The sequence below is a fragment of the Cherax quadricarinatus genome, chromosome 78, assembly GCF_038502225.1.
Source record: "Cherax quadricarinatus isolate ZL_2023a chromosome 78, ASM3850222v1, whole genome shotgun sequence".
Lineage (NCBI taxonomy): Eukaryota > Metazoa > Arthropoda > Malacostraca > Decapoda > Parastacidae > Cherax > Cherax quadricarinatus.
The window spans coordinates 8745279-8765278 of NC_091369.1; the positions used below are offsets into that span (position 1 = coordinate 8745279).

Below are 20000 nucleotides of genomic sequence, written 5' to 3' on the forward strand. Positions count from 1 at the left end.
TTTGTTGTCAGAGTGACGTCATGCAGGGAACGTTCGTTGTTGCTGGGAGAACATTTATGATTGAAACAAAAGTTGAATGATAAGGTGTTTGATCCTATCAGTGATTTTGTTGTTGCTGTTGTTGTTGTTGTTGTTGGTGGTGGTGGTGGTGGAGCGTGTGTGTTTGTGAGTGTGTGTGTGTTTGTGAGTGTGTGTGTGTTTGTGAGTGTATGTGTTTGTGTGTACTCACCTAATTGTACTCACCTAATTGTGGTTGCAGGGGTCGAGACTCAGCTCCTGGCCCCGCCTCTTCACTGATCGCTATTAGGTCCTGTCCCTCTCTGCTTTTTTTCGTGTGTGTGTGTGTGTGTGTGTGTGTGTGTGTGTGTGTACTCACCTCACCTAGTTGTACTCACCTAGTTGAGGTTGCAGGGATCGAGTCCTAGCTCCTGGCCCAGCCTCTTCACTGGTCGCTACTAGGTCACTCTCCCTGAACCGTGAGCTTTATCATACCTCTGCTTAAAGCTATGTATGGATCCTGCCTCCACTACATCGCTTCCCAAACTTCCTGACTACTCTATGACTGAATAAATTACTTCCTAACATCCCTGTGATTCATCTGTGTCTTCAACTTCCAACCGTGTCCCCTTGTTGCTGTGTCCAGTCTCTGGAACATTCTGTCTTTGTCCACCTTGTCAATTCCTCTCAGTATTTTGTATGTCGTTATCATGTCTCCCCTATCTCTCCTGTCCTCCAGTGTCGTCAGGTCGATTTCCCTTAACGTCTCCTTAACCACTGGGACTAGTCTTATTGCAAACCTTTGCACTTTCTCTAGTTTCTTTACGTGCTTGGCTAGGTGTGGGTTCCAAACTGGTGCCGCATACTCCAATATGGGCCTAACGTACACGGTGTACAGGGTCCTGAACGATTCCTTATTAAGATGTCGGAATGCTGTTCTGAGGTTTGCTAGGCGCCCATATGCTGCACCAGTTATTTGGTTGATGTGCGCTTCAGGAGATATGCCTGGTGTTATACTCACCCCAAGATCTTTTCCCTTGAGCGAGGTTTGTAGTCTCTGGCCCCCTAGACTGTACTCCGTCTGCGGTCTTCTTTGCCCTTCCCCAATCTTCATGACTTTGCACTTGGTGGGGTTGAACTCCAGGAGCCAATTGCTGGACCAGGTCTGTGTGTGTGTTTGTGTGTGTGTGTGTGTGTGTGTGTGTGTGTGTGTGTGTGTGTGTGTGTACTCACCTAATTGTACTCACCTAATTGTGGTTTCAGGGGTCGAGACTCAGCTCCTGGCCCCGCCTCTTCACTGATCGCTACTGGGTCCTCTCTCTCTCTGCTTCCTGAGCTTTGTCATACCTCTTCTTAAAACTATGTATGGTTCCTGCCTCCACTACTTCACTTGCTAGGCTATTCCACTTCCTGACAACTCTATGACTGAAGAAATACTTCCTAACGTCCCTGTGACTCGTCTGAGTTTTCAGCTTCCAGTTGTGACCCCTTGTCCCTGTGTCCCCTCTCTGGAACATCCTATCTCTGTCCACCTTGTCTATTCCCCGCAGTATCTTGTATGTCGTTATCATGTCTCCCCTGACCCTTCTGTCCTCCAGTGTCGTCAGTCCTATTTCCCTTAACCTTTCCTCGTACGACATTCCCTTGAGCTCTGGGACTAGCCTTGTTGCAAACCTTTGTACTTTCTCTAACTTCCTGACGTGCTTGACCAGGTGTGGGTTCCAGACTGGTGCTGCATACTCCAGTATGGGCCTAACATACACAGTGTACAGTGTCTTGAACGAGTCCTTATTAAGGTATCGGAACGCTATTCTCAGGTTTGCCAGGCGCCCGTATGCTGCAGCGGTTATTTGGTTGATGTGTGCCTCCGGTGATGTGCTCGGTGTTATGGTCACCCCAAGGTCTTTCTCCCTGAGTGAGGTCTGTAGTCTTTGTCCACCTAGCCTATACTCTGTCTGCGGTCTTCTTTGCCCCTCCCAATCTTCATGACTTTGCATTTGGCTGGATTGAATTCGAGAAGCCAGTTACTGGACCACATGTCCAGCCTGTCCAGGTCTCTTTGCAGTCCTGCCTCATCCTCGCCCGATTTAATTCTTCTCATCAACTTCACGTCATCTGCGAACAGGGACACTTCAGAGTCTATTCCTTCCATCATGTCGTTCACATATATCAAAAATAGCACTGGTCCTAGAACTGACCCCTGTGGGACCCCGCTCGTAACAGGCGCCCACTGTGATACCTCTTCACGTACCATGACTCGTTGCTGCCTCCCTGTCAGGTATTCCCTTATCCATTGCAGTGCCCTCCCTGTTACATGCGCCTGATCCTCCAGCTTCTGCACTAATCTCTTGTGGGGAACTGTGTCAAAGGCCTTCCTGCAGTCTAGGAAAACGCAATCTACCCACCCCTCTCTCTCGTGTCTTACTTCTGTTACCTTGTCATAAAACTCCAGGAGGTTTGTGATACAAGATTTGCCTTCCATGAACCCATGCTGGTTTTCATTTATAATCTTGTTCCTTTCCAGGTGTTCGACCACTCTCCTCCTGATAATCTTCTCCATGACTTTGCACACAATACATGTCAGACACAGGTCTGTAGTTTAGTGTCTCATTTCTGTTTCCTTTCTTAAATATGGGGATTACATTAGCTGTCTTCCATTTCTCAGGTAGTTGCCCAGTTTCAAGGGATGTGTTGAAGATTGTGGTTAGAGGCACGCACAGCATCTCTGCTCCTTCTCTAAGGACCCATGGGGAGATGTTGTCAGGTCCCATCGCCTTTGAGGTGTCAAGGTCACTTAAGAGCTTCTTCACCTCCTCCTCAGTTGTTCGTATGTCATCCAACACTTGTTGGTATATTCCCTCTTGATGTTCCCTTCTGTGCTGTCTTCCCACAGCCCTTCCTGTCTCTACTGTAAAAACTTCCTTAAATCTCCTGTTCAGCTCCTCACATACCTCCTGGTCATTTCTTGTGAGTTCTCCACCTTCTGTCCTTAATCTGATCACCTGGTCTTTGACTGTTGTCTTCCTCCTGATGTGGCTATACAACAGTTTCGGGTCAGTCTTGATTCTCGATGCTATGTCATTTTCATACTGTCGCTGGGCCTCCCTCCTTACCTGTGCGTACTCATTCCTGGCTCTGCGACTGATCTCCCTATTTTCGTGTGTTCTCTGCCTTCTGTACTTTTTCCATTCTCTATTGCACTTTGTTTTTGCCTCCTTACACCGTCGGGTAAACCAGGGGCTCGTTCTGGTCTTCCCGTTGTTACTGTTGCCCTTGGGAATAAACCTTTCCACTGCCTCCTTGCATTTTGTTGTTACATATTCCATCATTTCATTTACTGGCTTTCCTGCCAGTTCTCTGTCCCACTGGACCTCCCGCAGGAAGTTCTTCAACCCTATGTAGTCCCCTCTTTTATAGTCAGGCTTTTCCCATTCAACTCTTGTTATTCTCTCCACTTGCAGCTCTACTATGTATTCAAAGCACAGAACCACGAGGTCGCTAGCTCCTAGGGGACTCTCATACTTTGTCCTCAATGTCTGAGCTGCCCAGGATGAACACAAGGTCCAATCTTGCTGGTTCATCCTCCCCTCTCACTCTGGTAGTGTCCTTAACATGTTGGTGCATGAGGTTTTCCAGCACCACGTCCAACATCCTGGCTCTCCATGTTTCGGGACCCCCAGGTTTTCCCAGTCAATCTCCCTGTGGTTGAAATCCCCCATAACCAGCAACTTTTCTCTGCAGGAGTGAGCTCTTCTTGCCACCTCAGCAAGTGTGCCCACCATTGCTCTGTTGCTCTCTTCATATTCCTCTCTTGGCCTCCTGCAGTTCTGTGGTGGATTATACATCACTGCAATGACCACTTTGTGTTCCCCAGACTGAAGTGTACCTGCTATGTAGTCTCTTTCTCCCATCTCATCTATGCCTTCCATTTTCTCGAATTTCCATGTTTTTTACGAGCAGAGCAACCCCACCTCCCCCCCTGCCCCTTCTGTCTTTCCTCATGATCTGGTATCCTGGTGGGAAGATTGCATCTGTTATTGTCTCCGTGAGTTTTGTTTCTGTAACTGCTATGATGTCTGGGGACTTCTCATTGATTCTTTCTTGCCATTCCTCATGTTTATTCGTTAATCCATCTGCATTTGTGTACCAAACCTTCAACTTCTGTTCTAATACTGTAACTGTGGTGCGGGGGGGGGGTGGAAACAGAGGGATTGGTGTGTGATGGTTGGTTTGGATTGTTCAGTTGCCTTGGGGGTGTCGTGGCTGGAGTCCTTCTGCAGGTGTTTCTGGGGGGTGCGCTTGTCCTTCCATTTGATCCTGGGTTATTCTGCTCTCCTTTTTCATTTCCTCCCATTTCTCCTTTCGTTTTTGAACTCTCTCTTTCATTGTCTTCCTTTCGTCCTGTGTTCTGTCTCGATCGAGGTACACACTCCGGAACTCCTGCTTGCCTCTCAGCCGTGCTTTCTCCTGCAGGATCATGGTTCGGGTTGATTCTGCCTTGAAAATTACTTTGAGAGGCCGATTCCTTTTCTTTGTGTGTGTGTGTGTATGTGTGTGTGTGTGTGTGTGTGTGTGTGTGTGTGTGTGTGTGTGTGTGTGTGTGTGTGTGTGTGTGTGTGTATGTGTGTGTGTGTATGTGTGTCTGTGTGTATGTGTGTGTGTGTGTGTGTGTGTGTGTGTGTGTGTGTGTGTGTGTGTGTGTGTGTATGTGTGTGTGTGTGTGTGTGTGTGTGTATGTGTGTGTGTGTGTATGTGTGTGTGTGTGTGTGTGTGTGTGTGTGTGTGTGTGTGTATGTGTGTGTGTGTGTGTGTGTGTGTGTGTGTGTGTGTGTGTGTGTACTCACCTAGTTGAGGTTGCAGGGGTCGAGTCCAAGCTCCTGGCCCCGCCTCTTCACTGGTCGTGTGTGTGTGTGTGTGTGTGTGTGTGTGTGTGTGTGTGTGTGTGTGTGTGTGTGTGTGTGTGTGTGTAATATTAGGGACCAAATTAAACCAAGATAAAACACTGGGTTGATCATACCCAAAAAATATGAAGAACACACGACAAAAAAAACCGCTAAAACCAAAACAAAAAACACCTGTAAAACAATCAGCTGAAGAGGTAAACATGTGTCAAACAACTGCTTCGTTCCTCGCAAGCCCAAACACACACACACACACGGGTGTTTAACGCTTCTCGTGAAGGTACCGTAACCCGCAACAAACACCTCCCCCAGGACACTCCCACGCGAAACGAAAAAAAATAGAACGGAGACCAAAAAAAAAAAAAGAGAGAGAATGTCATTCATAACGCCAGGAGTGTTGACTACTACTGGTCACGTGACCTCCATTCATGGCGCCCCGCCCCCACACAACAGCTGACGCAAGTAAACAAACAACACGTGGCTGGACAAGCCTCAAGATACTAGGTAGATGAAAGGTAATGAGAGTAGATGTAGTTAATGAACATGTGGGTAGAAGTAGACGACTAGAATGGCAGATGACTGGAACAGATAACTGGAATGTGAGATAACTGGAATGGGATATTACTGGAGGGGGAATGATTGGAATATTAACTGAAACGGGAATAGGTTACCGGAATGGGATATGAATGAAATGGAAGATGAATGTAACGGGAGATTACCTGAAATAGGTGGTGACTGGAATGAAAGATTACTGGAATAGGTGGTGACTGGAATGGAAGATTACTGGAATAGGTGGTGACTGGAATGAAAGATTACTGGAATATGTGGTGACTGGAATGAAAGATTACTGGAATAGGTGGTGACTGGAATGAAAGATTACTGGAATAGGTGGTGACTGGAATGAAAGATTACTGGAATATGTGGTGACTGGAATGAAAGATTACTGGAATAGGTGGTGACTGGAATGAAAGATTACTGGAATAGGTGGTGACTGGAATGGAACATTACTGGAATAGGTGGTGACTGGAATGGAACATTACTGGAATAGGTGGTGACTGGAATGGAGCATTACTGGAATAGGTGGTGACTGGAATGGAACATTACTGGAATAGGTGGTGACTGGAATGGAACATTACTGGAATAGGTGGTGACTGGAATGGAAATTCTCTTACAAGAATATTTATTAGATCCTTGCCTGAAGAAACATGTGGATAAATGTAGATGCCTGTACAAGCACTGTAGATGCCTGTACAAGCACTGTAGATGCTTGTACAAACACTGTAGATGCTTGTACAAGCATTGTAGATGCCTGTACAAGCACTGTAGATGCTTGTACAAGCACTGTAGATGCCTGTACAAGCACTGTAGATGCTTGTACAAACACTGTAGATGCTTGTACAAGCATTGTAGATGCCTGTACAAGCACTGTAGATGCTTGTACAAGCACTGTAGATGCCTGTACAAGCACTGTAGATGCTTGTACAAGCACTGTAGATGCTTGTACAAGCACTGTAGATGCCTGTACAAGCACTGTAGATGCTTGTACAAGCACTGTAGATGCTTGTACAAGCACTGTAGATGCCTGTACAAGCACTGTAGATGCTTGTACAAACACTGTAGATGCTTGTACAAGCACTGTAGATGCCTGTACAAGCACTGTAGATGCTTGTACAAGCACTGTAGATGCCTGTACAAGCACTGTAGATGCTTGTACAAGCACTGTAGATGCCTGTACAAGCACTGTAGATGCTTGTACAAACACTGTAGATGCTTGTACAAGCACTGTAGATGCCTGTACAAGCACTGTAGATGCTTGTACAAGCACTGTAGATGCTTGTACAAGCACTGTAGGTGCCTGTACAAGCACTGTAGATGCCTGTACAAGCACTGTAGATGCTTGTACAAGCACTGTAGGTGCCTGTACAAGCACTGTAGATGCTTGTACAAGCACTGTAGATGCCTGTACAAGCACTGTAGATGCCTGTACAATCACTGTAGATGCCTGTACAAGCACTGTAGGTGCCTGTACAAGCACTGTAGATGTCTGTACAAGCACTGTAGATGCTTGTACAAGCACTGTAGATGCCTGTACAAGCACTGTAGATGCTTGTACAAGCACTGTAGATGCCTGTACAAGCACTGTAGGTGCCTGTACAAGCACTGTAGATGCCTGTACAAGCACTGTAGGTGCCTGTACAAGCACTGTAGATGCCTGTACAAGCACTGTAGATGCCTGTACAAGCACTGTAGATGCCTGTACAAGCACTGTAGATGCCTGTACAAGCACTGTAGATGCTTGTACAAGCACTGTAGATGCCTGTACAAGCACTGTAGATGCTTGTACAAGCACTGTAGATGCCTGTACAAGCACTGTAGATGCCTGTTCAAACACTGTAGATGCCTGTACGAGCACTGTAGATGCCTGTACAAGCACTGTAGATGCTTGTACAAGCACTGTAGATGCCTGTACAAGCACTGTAGATGCCTGTACAAGCACTGTAGATGCCTGTACAAGCACTGTAGATGCCTGTACAAGCACTGTAGATGCCTGTACAAGCACTGTAGATGCCTGTACAAGTACTGTAGATGCTTGTACAAGCACTGTAGATGCTTGTACAAGCACTGTAGGATGAATGTACAAGCACTGTAGATGCCTGTACAAGCACTGTAGATGCTTGTACAAGCACTGTAGGATGAATGTACAAGCACTGTAGATGCCTGTACAAGCACTGTAGATGCCTGTCCAAGCACTGTAGATGCTTGTACAAGCACTGTAGATGCCTGTACAAGTACTGTAGATGCCTGCACAAGCACTGTAGATGCCTGTACAAGCACTGTAGATGCTTGTACAAGAACCGTAGGATGAATGTACAAGCACTGTAGATGTTTGTGCAAGCACTGTAGATGCATGTACAAGCACTGTAGATGCCTGTACAAGCACTGTAGATGCCTGTACAAGCACTGTAGATGCTTGTACAAGCACTGTAGATGCTTGTACAAGCACTGTAGGATGAATGTACAAGCACTGTAGATGCTTGTACAAGCACTGTAGATGCTTGTACAAGCACTGTAGATGCTTGTACAAGCACTGTAGGATGACTGTACAAGCACTGTAGATGCTTATGCAAGCACTGTAGATGTTTGTGCAAGCACTGTAGATGCTTGTACAAGCACTGTAGATGCTTGTACAAGCACTGTAGGATGACTGTACAAGCACTGTAGATGCTTGTACAAGCACTGTAGGATGAATGTACAAGCACTGTAGATGCTTGTACAAGCACTGTAGGATGACTGTACAAGCACTGTAGGATGACTGTACAAGCACTGTAGATGCCTGTACAAGCACTGTAGATGCTTGTACAAGCACTGTAGATGCTTGTACAAGCACTGTAGATGCCTGTACAAGCACTGTAGATGCTTGTACAAGCACTGTAGGATGAATGTACAAGCACTGTAGGATGCTTGTACAAGCACTGTAGATGCTTGTACAAGCACTGTAGATGCTTGTACAAGCACTGTAGATGCTTGTACAAGCACTGTAGATGCTTGTACAAGCACTGTAGATGCTTGTACAAGCACTGTAGATGCTTGTACAAGCACTGTAGATGCTTGTACAAGCACTGTAGATGCTTGTACAAGCACTGTAGGATGACTGTACAAGCACTGTAGGATGACTATACAAGCACTGTAGGATGACTATACAAGCACTGTAGATAATGTTACATACGCTGTAGACGGGAATGTGAGGTATTGTGGGAATGTGTGGGTATTGTGGGAATGTGTGGGTATTGTTTGAATGTGTGGGTATTGTGGGAATGTGTGGGAATTGTGGGAATGTGTCGATATTGTGGGAATGTGTGAGTATTGTGGGAATGTGAGGTACTGTGGGAATGTGTGGGTATTGTGTGAATTTGTGGGTATTCTGGAAATGTGTAGGTATTCTTGGAATGTGTGGGCAGTGTGTGAATGTGTGGGTATTGTGGGAATTTATGAGAGGTATTGTGGGAATGTGTGGGTATTGCGGGAAGGTGTGGTATTGTTGGAATGTGTGGGTATTGTGGAAATGCGTGGGAATTGTGGGAATGTGGTATTGTTTGAATGTGTGGGTATTGTGGATATTTATGAGGTATTGTGGGAATGTGTGGGTACTGAGGGAATTTATGGGAGGTATTGTGGGAATGTGTGGGTATTGTGGGAATGTGTGGGTATTGTGGGAATGTATAGATATTTGAGGAATGTGAGGTATTGCGGCAATCTGTGGGTATTCCGGGAATGTGTGGGTATTGTGGGAATGTGTAGGTATTGTGGGAATGTGAGATAATGTAGGAATGTATGGGTATTGTGGGAATTTATGGAAGGTATTGTGGGAAAGAAAACGGAGCGTAGGGTATCAAACATTGATGGGGAGTGGGTGGTCATGGGGGTGGGTGTCCCCCGAGGTGCGGGGGTGTGTGTACCCGCCCACACAAGTCACGTGACTGTGGTCAGGTATAAGGGCGCGGCAGTGTCGGCGTCCCGCGCCAGTGTACCTGCGACCAGCTGGCATTTAGTGCACCTCCAGCCATGGCACTGTTTACCACACCAGTGCGGCAGTAAGTAAGCACTGCGCTGCGCTGCTCAGACTGCCGCAGATAACTCTGCCCGCACCCCTGCGCGGGGGGACGGTAGATTTTGTAGTTGTGTAGAGGTAGAGTTAGGTTGAAGAAGCGCGGGTGTGACGACGCGCTGCGGCGTTCGGCTGCGCTCGGCTCCGCACACCAAATATGGTTATGATGGCGCGCAGCGGCGTGACGTAGTGGTCGACACACACCGCTCCTCCGAAACACCGCACGTGGCAAGCAAACACTTCGTAAAATCCCTTAACACCTTCTATTTCCTTCAACCATCCACTTCCCTGGGTCGGGGAGGACAGAATGCTGCGCCGCGGAAGCGCAGTACACGATTGCGCATTGAGCATTTCAATAACTCGCAACTTTATCGACTTCTAGCTGGGTGGAGTTGGTGGGGTTAGTAGGGGTGGTAGGGGGTGGAGTAGAGCGACCGTGACGTCACAGTGACGTAGCTTGCCGCGCGCTGATTGGCCCAGCCACCCGCACTGCTCCCATTCATAAAACTGGTGGGAGAAACGCGCGAGGGGCTCAGTGAGTATCGTGGCAGTGTAGGAAACGGAGGTGTTGCCGCGACGCTCGTCACCTTGGCTCCACTGGAAGACGCCTGGTCGCTTGGGGCTCACCGCTGCCTCTCGCGCCTGATACCCACAACCATATCAGGCCCGGGGTCGTCGCGCCCACAGCCGCCCCCCCAACACTCCCCTCACTCCAGTGAAGACGACCTTAACTTCTCAAACATGATTATGGACGGCATTGACCCGCTGTCAGCCGTGGCTATGGCTGAGTCCTCAACCATGTCGTTCAGTCTGGTGAGCTTTGAGACCTTCGACAAGGGCGGGGAGTGTCTACCCTCCCCGCTAGCCACGGCCTCTGTCTTTGACCGCCCCGTTGAGGACTGTCTTAACACCCCCGTCACTACCACAGAGATGCCCACATTCTTTGCCCAGGTCGAGGCTTTGACCGATCCATCACCGCCCCCCATAACAGGTAGGTCATGCCCCTCCCCCATCACTGTTGCGTCCTATAGGAATCATGCCTACCCCCCATGCCCCCCATCTCCCCTTACAGTGCCCCGCCCCTCTGCCCTTTATGCCCTGGTGGCCCGCCCCCCTGCCCGTCCAGTGCTCTCTGCTCTCTCGTCTGGGATACACCTACCCTTCTCCACCCCCCACTCAGTGACATCCTGCCCCCGTACCCTACAGTGACATAATGCCCTCGTACCCTACAGTGACATCCCACTCAGTGACATCCTGTCCCCGTGCCCTACAGTGACATCCTGCCCCGTCCTCTACTGTGATATCCCACTCAGTGATAACCCCGCCCAGTGACGTCCTACTCAGTGATGTCCTCAGCCACTGACTGAGAGGTGGGGAGTGATGCCCCAGTGTGACGTCGGTGAAGAACCCCAGTAATACCTCTCGCAAGTTGGACTCTAGCTCCTGATACACCTCTGCTGTGCTCTGTGATGCTTGCTCTCTGCCTCCGTCCAACGTTCACAGAGGAATGGTCAGTAATGCACCTCGTGTATTGGTGACTGATCACTGGTGAACCTCGTGTGCAGGTGACTGATCACTGGTGAACCTCGTGTGCAGGTGACTGATCACTGGTGAACCTCGTGTATTGGTGAATGATCAATGAACCTCGTGTGTTGGTGAATATCAGTGGTGAACCTCGTGTGTTGGTGAATGATCAGTGAACCTCGTGTGTTGGTGAATGATCAGTGAACCTCGTGTGTTTGTGAATGATCAATGGTGAACCTCGTGTGTTGGTGAATGATAAGTGAACCTCATGTGTTGGTGAATGATCACTGGTGAACCTCGTGTGTTGGTGAATATCAGTGGTGAACCTCGTGTGTTGGTGAATGATCACTGGTGAACCTCGTGTATTGGTGAATGATCAATGAACCTCGTGTGTTGGTGAATGATAAGTGAACCTCGTGTGTTGGTGAATGATCAGTGGTGAACCTCGTGTGTTGGTGAATATCAGTGGTGAACCTCGTGTGTTGGTGAATGATCACTGGTGAACCTCGTGTATTGGTGAATGATCAATGAACCTCGTGTGTTGGTGAATGATCACTGGTGAACCTCGTGTGTTGGTAAATGATCAGTGGTGAACCTCGTGTGTTGGTGAATATCAGTGGTGAACCTCGTGTGTTGGTGAATGATCACTGGTGAACCTCGTGTATTGGTGAATGATCAATGAACCTCGTGTGTTGGTGAATGATCAGTGAACCTCGTGTGTTGGTGAATGATCAGTGAACCTCGTGTGTTGGTGAATGATCACTGGTAAACCTCGTGTGTTGGTGAATATCAGTGGTGAACCTCGTGTGTTGGTGAATGATCACTGGTGAACCTCGTGTGTTGGTGAATGATCAGTGAACCTTGTGTGTTGGTGACTGATCACTGGTGAACCTCGTGTGTTGGTGAATATCAGTGGTGAACCTCGTGTGTTGGTGAATGATCAGTGAACCTCGTGTTGGTGAATGATCAGTGAACCTCGTGTGTTTGTGAATGATCAATGGTGAACCTCGTGTGTTGGTGAATGATAAGTGAACCTCGTGTGTTGGTGAATGATCACTGGTGAACCTCGTGTGTTGGTGAATGATCACTGGTGAACCTCGTGTTGGTGAATGATCAGTGAACCTCGTGTGTTGGTGAATGATCAGTGAACCTCGTGTGTTGGTGAATGATCACTGGTGAACCTCGTGTATTGGTGAATGATCAGTGAACCTCGTGTGTTGGTGAATGACAAGTGAACCTCGTGTGTTAGGGAATGGTCAGTGAAACTTGTGTGTTAGGGAATGGTCAGTGAACCTCGTGTGTTTGTGAATGATCAGTGAACCTCGTGTGTTGGTGAATGATCAGTGAACCTCGTGTGTTAGGGAATGGTCAGTGAACCTCGTCTGTTGGTGAATGATCAGTGAACCTCGTGTGTTAGGGAATGGTCAGTGAACCTCGTGTGTTAGGGAATGGTCAGTGAACCTCGTGTGTTAGGGAACGGTCAGTGAACCTCGTGTGTTAGGGAATGGTCAGTGAACCTCGTATGTTAGGGAATGGTCAGTGAACCTCGTGTGTTAGGGAATGGTCAGTGAACCTCGTGTGTTAGGGAATGGTCAGTGAACCTCGTGTGTTAGGGAATGGTCAGTGAACCTCGTGTGTTAGGGAATGGTCAGTGAACCTCGTGTCAGGGAATGGTCAGTGAACGTCGTGTGTTGGTGAATGGTCAGTAATTAACCTCGTGTTCTGGGGGAATCGTTACCAGTGAACCTTTTGTGTTGGGGAATGATCATGATCATGTTGGTAAATGGTCAGTGAACCTCGTGTGTTGGGAACCTGGACTTTGTAATGGAGAGACAAGCAAGGGAAAACGTAAACCTATCGTGGGGAAGAAGTGGAGCTTATTATCATGAGATGCACCGGCACGTACTACCCAGCAGATGAATATTTCCAGTAAGTACTGGAGCTCCTTACGCAAGGTCTAACATTCCAGCAGGTACTGAAGTTCTTTACGCAAGGTCTAACATTCCAGCAGGTACTGAAGTTCTTTACGCAAGGTCTAACATTCCAGCAGGTACTGAAGTTCTTTACGCAAGGTCTAACATTCCAGCAGGTACTGAAGTTCTTTACGCAAGGTCTAACATTCCAGCAGGTACTGAAGTTCTTTACGCAAGGTCTAACATTCCAGCAGGTACTGAAGTTCTTTACGCAAGGTCTAACATTCCAGCAGGTACTGAAGTTCTTTACGCAAGGTCTAACATTCCAGCAGGTACTGAAGTTCTTTACGCAAGGTCTAACATTCCAGCAGGTACTGGAATGTTTTCTTGCACAGGGTGTGACATTCTTGTAGAACCAGAATTGCTGTAACGCATTCCTCCTCCCCTGGATGCCACCCACAGCAGTGGGTTAACACATAGGTACTTTTTTTTTTTTAAGCAATGTGGGCAGGTGCAGATGGGGTGTGAGTTAACTTCCCCACATGCTTCTCCGTGCAGGGCACCTGTTATGGGAGCACCTGTTGTGGAGGCACCTGTTGTGAGGGCACCTGTTATGGGAGCACTTGTTGTGGGGGCAAGAGAAGGCAGTAAGCTGGTATGTGTGCAGATAGGGCACGTTTGCCTTTCGTATGGGGAGAGAAACGTGAACTTACTGTGGGAGAAGAACGTGAACCTACTGTGGGAGAGGAACGTGGACCTATTGTGTGGGAGATGAGGAACGCCCCTCACCCTTCCATGAAATCAAACCCCCCCTCCCATAGAACACTGTAACGCACTCTTGTGTACTGAACACACAATAAGCTTCTTTTCAGTGGTAGGTTGTGACTTTTGAAGAGGGAGGGGGAAACAGGTGCCGTGAACAGGTAGCAGGTGTTTCTTCAATGGGAGGAAGAGCGGGAGGGAGGAAGGGGAGACGGAGGCAAACAGGTGTGTTCACCCCTCTGAACCAAGGACACTGGCATGTGCTTTATCGTCAGTTATCAACGTTATCGTCTACGTTCCGGTCGGGGAAGATTAGGGTATCACTTGCAGGAAGTTGTCATTGTTGTTATCTCTGGGAGTTTGTGCTGAACGGAAGGAAGGTGTGTGTGTGTGTGTGTGTGTGTGTGTGTGTGTGTGTGTGTGTGTCATAATACCACAGGTTGCACATGCTGCCACACACAAACATATTTAGTGTCACTATAGACTACATACACAGGCGGTATCAATGGTCCACCTCATAAGCACTAGCCAGCCTTCCCTCCCCCCACAAGTGCCACACTTACCTCGCATATCAATGGCACTCATCATCTAGAGGCACTGGTGCCCCCGTGAGAGGCAGCAAGGAGGGGAGGGGTGAGAGCTGAGGAACAGGATAAGAGCATCGTTGGTGTTCACACAGCAGTAACGTTACTATTTTAGTCTAGTGATTAGCGTGCAGGTGTGGGGCCACAGGGCGGCCGCGCTGCCAGAAGAGTGCCACTCCTGGCATTTCTATCGGAGGAAGGTGCCAAAGAATGCGATGCCGTGTCTAATTCAAGCCTTAGAGGGACTAAATTTAGTGGTGTTATGTCATTGTGTTCCCTGGGTGTGTTGGCATGGCTCCCGGCGCCCGCTGCTTGCCCACCTGCTGCCCAGCTGGGCATTGCCCAACACGGTGAACCTTAGCTTGTTCCTGGCCTTGCCACTGAACCATTTTACTTCCTCTGCATGTTTTCGTCCGCTGTGGCGACCTGTTGTACTAGTCAGTGGACAGTTTTGAAGAGTTACCCCTGACCTGAACTTGCCTCTTCTAACCCACTTTCTGTCTTGTCTTTAAATACTCACATATTCAAACCTCTTTCACACTTTACAGTCTTAAAAAACCTCGCTAAATCCACAAACCAATGACACACCTATGGATAACAAACAAGGCTAGCTTAGCTTACGAACACATCACTAAGCAAATACATCTCTACCACGTCACCTTTAGGTGCTGAGACGCTGCTGGTCCGGTCCAGCCACGAAAAACAGGTAATAAGGTTAAAAAATGCATTATGTAGGGGTGCTGAGGTGTATGGGGAAGTGGTCAGGGCCTAGGAGGCTCGTAGCGGGTTGGACTACGATGACGTCACGTGACGTAGCCCAATGATGTCATTTTTGAGGCAGCGGTGAGGCGACACCTGGCAACCCCTGTCACCAATTGTTGCCACAGTAACAAGAATCTTATTTGTGCTTGCCAGCTCAATGTTATTTCTGTGTGTATACACTCAACATGTGTATACCACTGAGTGTGCATAAACAGGTGTATATCTGTATAAACAGAGGTATATACATCTATATACACATATATATATATATATATATATATATATATATATATATATATATATATATATATATATATATATATATATATATATATATATATATATATATATATATATATATATATATAAAATGTCGTGCCGAATAGGCAAAACTGATCAATTAGCAAGAACTCATTTAAAATTAAATCCTTTTTAAAATTTTCTATTATACGTTTAAAGATATATTTTTTTTTTCATTTAAGTTAATGTAAAAAATAATAATTTTGTAACAAAAGCACCTTAGAAAACTTACCTGACCGTATTATAACAAGCGCAATTTAATTTAGCGTAATCCAACTAAATATATTTTACATAAGTATACAATAATTTAATAATAAACAGACACAATAGAATATATTTCTTTCGTTAGGTTCAGAATTATTTTTGGGAAATTATAGCATACACAAATTTTCGCTTGTCTTATTCGGCAAGAAGAGCGTTGTTATTTAAGCCAAAATCGCAAGCTTAACCTATTCGGCACGACTATATATATATATATATATATATATATATATATATATATATATATATATATATATATATATATATATATATATATATTATATATATATATGTCATGTATGAGTTTAGCTCTTAACACATGGGTGGCATCCTGGGGAAGGTGTCTCAGGTTCCTGACAGAAATAAGTCGATCTGCTTGACTTGCTTGCGTTATCATGGACTATTTTAGCTCTTCTGATAACCTTTTACATATAACTTATGCCTGTGATTTATTTAGCACAACTGGATACACCAAAAGTGTGTGTTGCTACACTCTTCCATATGATAGTTAAACAGTGGGAACACCAGGAGTGTGTTGCTACACTATTGTACATGATAGTTAAACAGTGGGAACACCAGGAGTGTGTTGCTACACTATTGTACGTGATAGTTAAACAGTGGGAACACCAGGAGTGTGTTGCTACACTATTGTACGTGATAGTTAAACAGTGGGAACACCAGGAGTGTGTTGCTACACTATTGTACATGATAGTTAAACAGTGGGAACACCAGGAGTGTGTTGCTACACTATTGTACGTGATAGTTAAACAGTGGGAACACCAGGAGTGTGTTGCTACACTATTGTACGTGATAGTTAAACAGTGGGAACACCAGGAGTGTGTTGCTACACTATTGTACATGATAGTTAAACAGTGGGAACACCAGGAGTGTGTTGCTACACTATTGTACGTGATAGTTAAACAGTGGGAACACCAGGAGTGTGTTGCTACACTATTGTACGTGATAGTTAAACAGTGGGAACACCAGGAGTGTGTTGCTACACTATTGTACGTGATAGTTAAACAGTGGGAACACCAGGAGTGTGTTGCTACACTATTGTACATGATAGTTAAACAGTGGGAACACCAGGAGTGTGTTGCTACACTATTGTACGTGATAGTTAAACAGTGGGAACACCAGGAGTGTGTTGCTACACTATTGTACGTGATAGTTAAACAGTGGGAACACCAGGAGTGTGTTGCTACACTATTGTACGTGATAGTTAAACAGTGGGAACACCAGGAGTGTGTTGCTACACTATTGTACATGATAGTTAAACAGTGGGAACACCAGGAGTGTGTTGCTACACTATTGTACGTGATAGTTAAACAGTGGGAACACCAGGAGTGTGTTGCTACACTATTGTACGTGATAGTTAAACAGTGGGAACACCAGGAGTGTGTTGCTACACTATTGTACGTGATAGTTAAACAGTGGGAGCAAGAAGTGTCTACTCGCCATATCCCCTTCACACAGAACACATCATATATGTATAACATATCATCAGGGGGAAGCTGGGAGACTTCCGTAAGGTGATGAGGATGTTGTCAAGTATTCCATTGTGGTCTCGGTGTGTAGGAACTCAGGTGGGGGGGAGGGGAGGGGGTAACCATAATCAACACTATGCGGGTTGGTCACTGGTAGATGTGTGTTGGAAACCAGTCCGCCTACACACACACACACACACATACATACGTACATATACACACACACACAAACACATACACGCACGCACACGCATACACACACCACACACACCACACACACACACACACACACACACACACACACATACACACACATACACACACACACACACACACGCACACACACACACACGCACACACACACACGCGCGCGCACACACACGCACGCACACACACACACCACACACACACACACATATACACACACACACACACACACACACACACACACACACACATTCACGCATATACAACAGGCCTAGTGTCTAATCGACATGTGCCTAGGACAAAATGGTAACAAACACACACAGACACACACACACACACACACCACGTCACAACTCATCAAGATGCTGGGAGTCGTCTAGCCAGGTACAGCTGCCAACGTAAAGTGACGTACACCTCCATTTTGGGCGATGATGTAGTGTGACGTAAGATGACGTAGTGCGTGAGGGTTGCCCGCTCCTTCTACACCAATTCCCGCGATTTTTAAAACAATTTCCACCTGGAAACGCTGCCCTCACGCGAAAAACCCAGCGAGAGAAGCTATTTTAGTAATATTTTTAAAGGAGAGAAGATACAGGTGTTAGGTGAGTGTTGAAGACAGCGCGGAGTGAGCCGTCCACCTGGTGACACCTGGCAACAACTGTGTTTATGTAGTGCGCGTGCGTGCGCCTGCACTTGGCACATGCCCAACACATCCTTGCCAGACGGACAGTGACGACATACTCTCATTGCTTTAGTCTGTCTCCCCCCCCAGTCTCCATACCATCCCCACCGCCCCCAGTGCCCCAACATCCTAAAATGCCCAGGTGAAAAACCTCTCACAGCCGCGAACCACTTTTGTTCATCTTTTTACCAGCGCTTTTTTTTTTTTAGGTTTCCCGCGCTTTTTTTTAAGGTTTCTCCCTTTTTTTTAATGTTTACATTTTTTTGGCGGGCACGATGGGAGGTGTAAAATGTGGGAGAAATACTGCTCGGTATTATGTGTGTACTCACCTAATTGTGGTTGCAGGGGTCGAGACTCAGCTCCTGGCCCCGCCTCTTCACTGGTCGCTACTAGGTCCTGTCTCTCCCTGCTCCATGAGTGTTATCATACCTCATTTTAAAACTGTGTATGGTTCCTGCCTCTACATCACTTGCCAGACTCTTCTATTTCCTGACAACTGCATGACTGAAGAAATACTTCCTAACATCCCTTTGACTCATCTGAGCCTTCACCTTCCAACTGTGACACCTTGTTGTTGTGTCCCATCTCTGGAACAGCCTGTCTCTGTCCATTTTATCTATTCCTCGTAGTATTTTGTATGTCGTTATCATGTCTCTCCTAACCCTCCTATCTTCCAGTGTCGTCAGGCCGATTTCCCTTAACCTTTCTTCGTAGGACATTCCCCTTAGCTCTGGAACCAGCCTTGTTGCAGACCTTTGCACTTTCTCTAATTTCTTGACGAGTGTGTGTTTGTGTGTGTGTGTGTGTGTGTGTGTGTGTGTGTGTGTGTGTGTGTGTGTGTGTGTGTGTGTGTGTGTGTGTGTGTGTGTGTTCCTGGTGTGTTGTGATGGAATGTTATCCATCCCCTGCTCTCCTCTGCTCTCCTCTGCTCTCCCCTGCTCCTCCCTTGCTCCCTCCTTGCTCCTCCCTTGCCCCTCCCCTGCCTCTCGTCTCCTCTCGCACCTCACTTGCACTTTCCTTCTCCACATCCTGATACAGTATTAGCATTCCTTGAATGTTTTGTGTGTGTGTGTGTGTGTGTGTGTGTGTGTGTGTGTGTGTGAAGGTATGTGTGTGTGTGTGTGTGTGTTGTGGAAGGGTTGTAGTGTTGTGGAAGGGAAGAGTAAAGGTGTAATGGTCAGGGAAGGGGTAAGGGAGGGGAAGGGAGGAGGAAGGGAGTAGAACAGGTGAAGGGGGAAGGGAGAGAGCCAGTGGACACGTCGAGGCCTGTCGCAGCTCCTCCACCAATCACAAGCCACCACCCGCCCCGTGACGTGGCAGTGACGTCACCTCCATTCACAGTCGATGGTTTGCAGTGCCTGGCCAGGCACTCCCCCTACCACCAGTGGTGGAACCCTTGATGCCCAGCTGCCCCCAGTGAGGGGTACTATTGATGCCCAGCTACCCCCAGTGAGGGGGTACCATTGATGCCCAGCTACCCCCAGAGAGGGGTGCCAATGATGCCCAGCTACCCCCAGTGAGGGGTAACATTGATGCCCAGCTACCCCCAGTGAGGGTACCCTTGATGCCCAGCTATCCCCTGTGAGGGTACCCTTGATGCCCAGCTACCCCCAGTGAGGGTACCCTTGATGCCCAGCTATCCCCAGTGAGGGCACCCTTGATGCCCAGCTACCCCCAGTGAGGGTACCACTAATGCCCAGCTACCCACAGAGAGGGTACCACTAATGCCCAGCTACCCCTTGTGAGGTACCCTTGATGCCCAGTTACCCCATGTGAGGTACCCTTAATGCCCAGCTACCCCTGTGAGGTACCTTTTATGCCCAGCTACCCCCGTGAGGTACCCTTGATGCCCACCTACTCCAGGGGAGACTTTGTTGCCCAGCTACCCCTCGTGGGGGTACCTTGAGCCCCACCTACCCAGGGGGAGACCTTGATGGCCAACTACCCCCAGGGGAAGACGTTGAGTCCCACCTACCCCAGGGGAACCTGGACGCCCAGCTACCCCAAGGGGGTG

General features: G+C 47.4%; 1 protein-coding gene across 1 annotated transcript in view; it reads left to right on the forward strand.

Annotated features, from left to right (window-relative positions):
* Window positions 1-9931: 9931 nt before the first annotated feature.
* The window catches only part of LOC128701595 (uncharacterized), a 46468-nt gene continuing 36399 nt past the window's right edge, over window positions 9932-20000 (forward strand). The window contains exon 1 of the mRNA XM_053795374.2: window positions 9932-10495. Coding sequence (XP_053651349.1) covers window positions 10246-10495 — 250 coding nt within the window. The 5' untranslated portion in view covers window positions 9932-10245. The remainder of the gene's footprint in view (window positions 10496-20000) is intronic.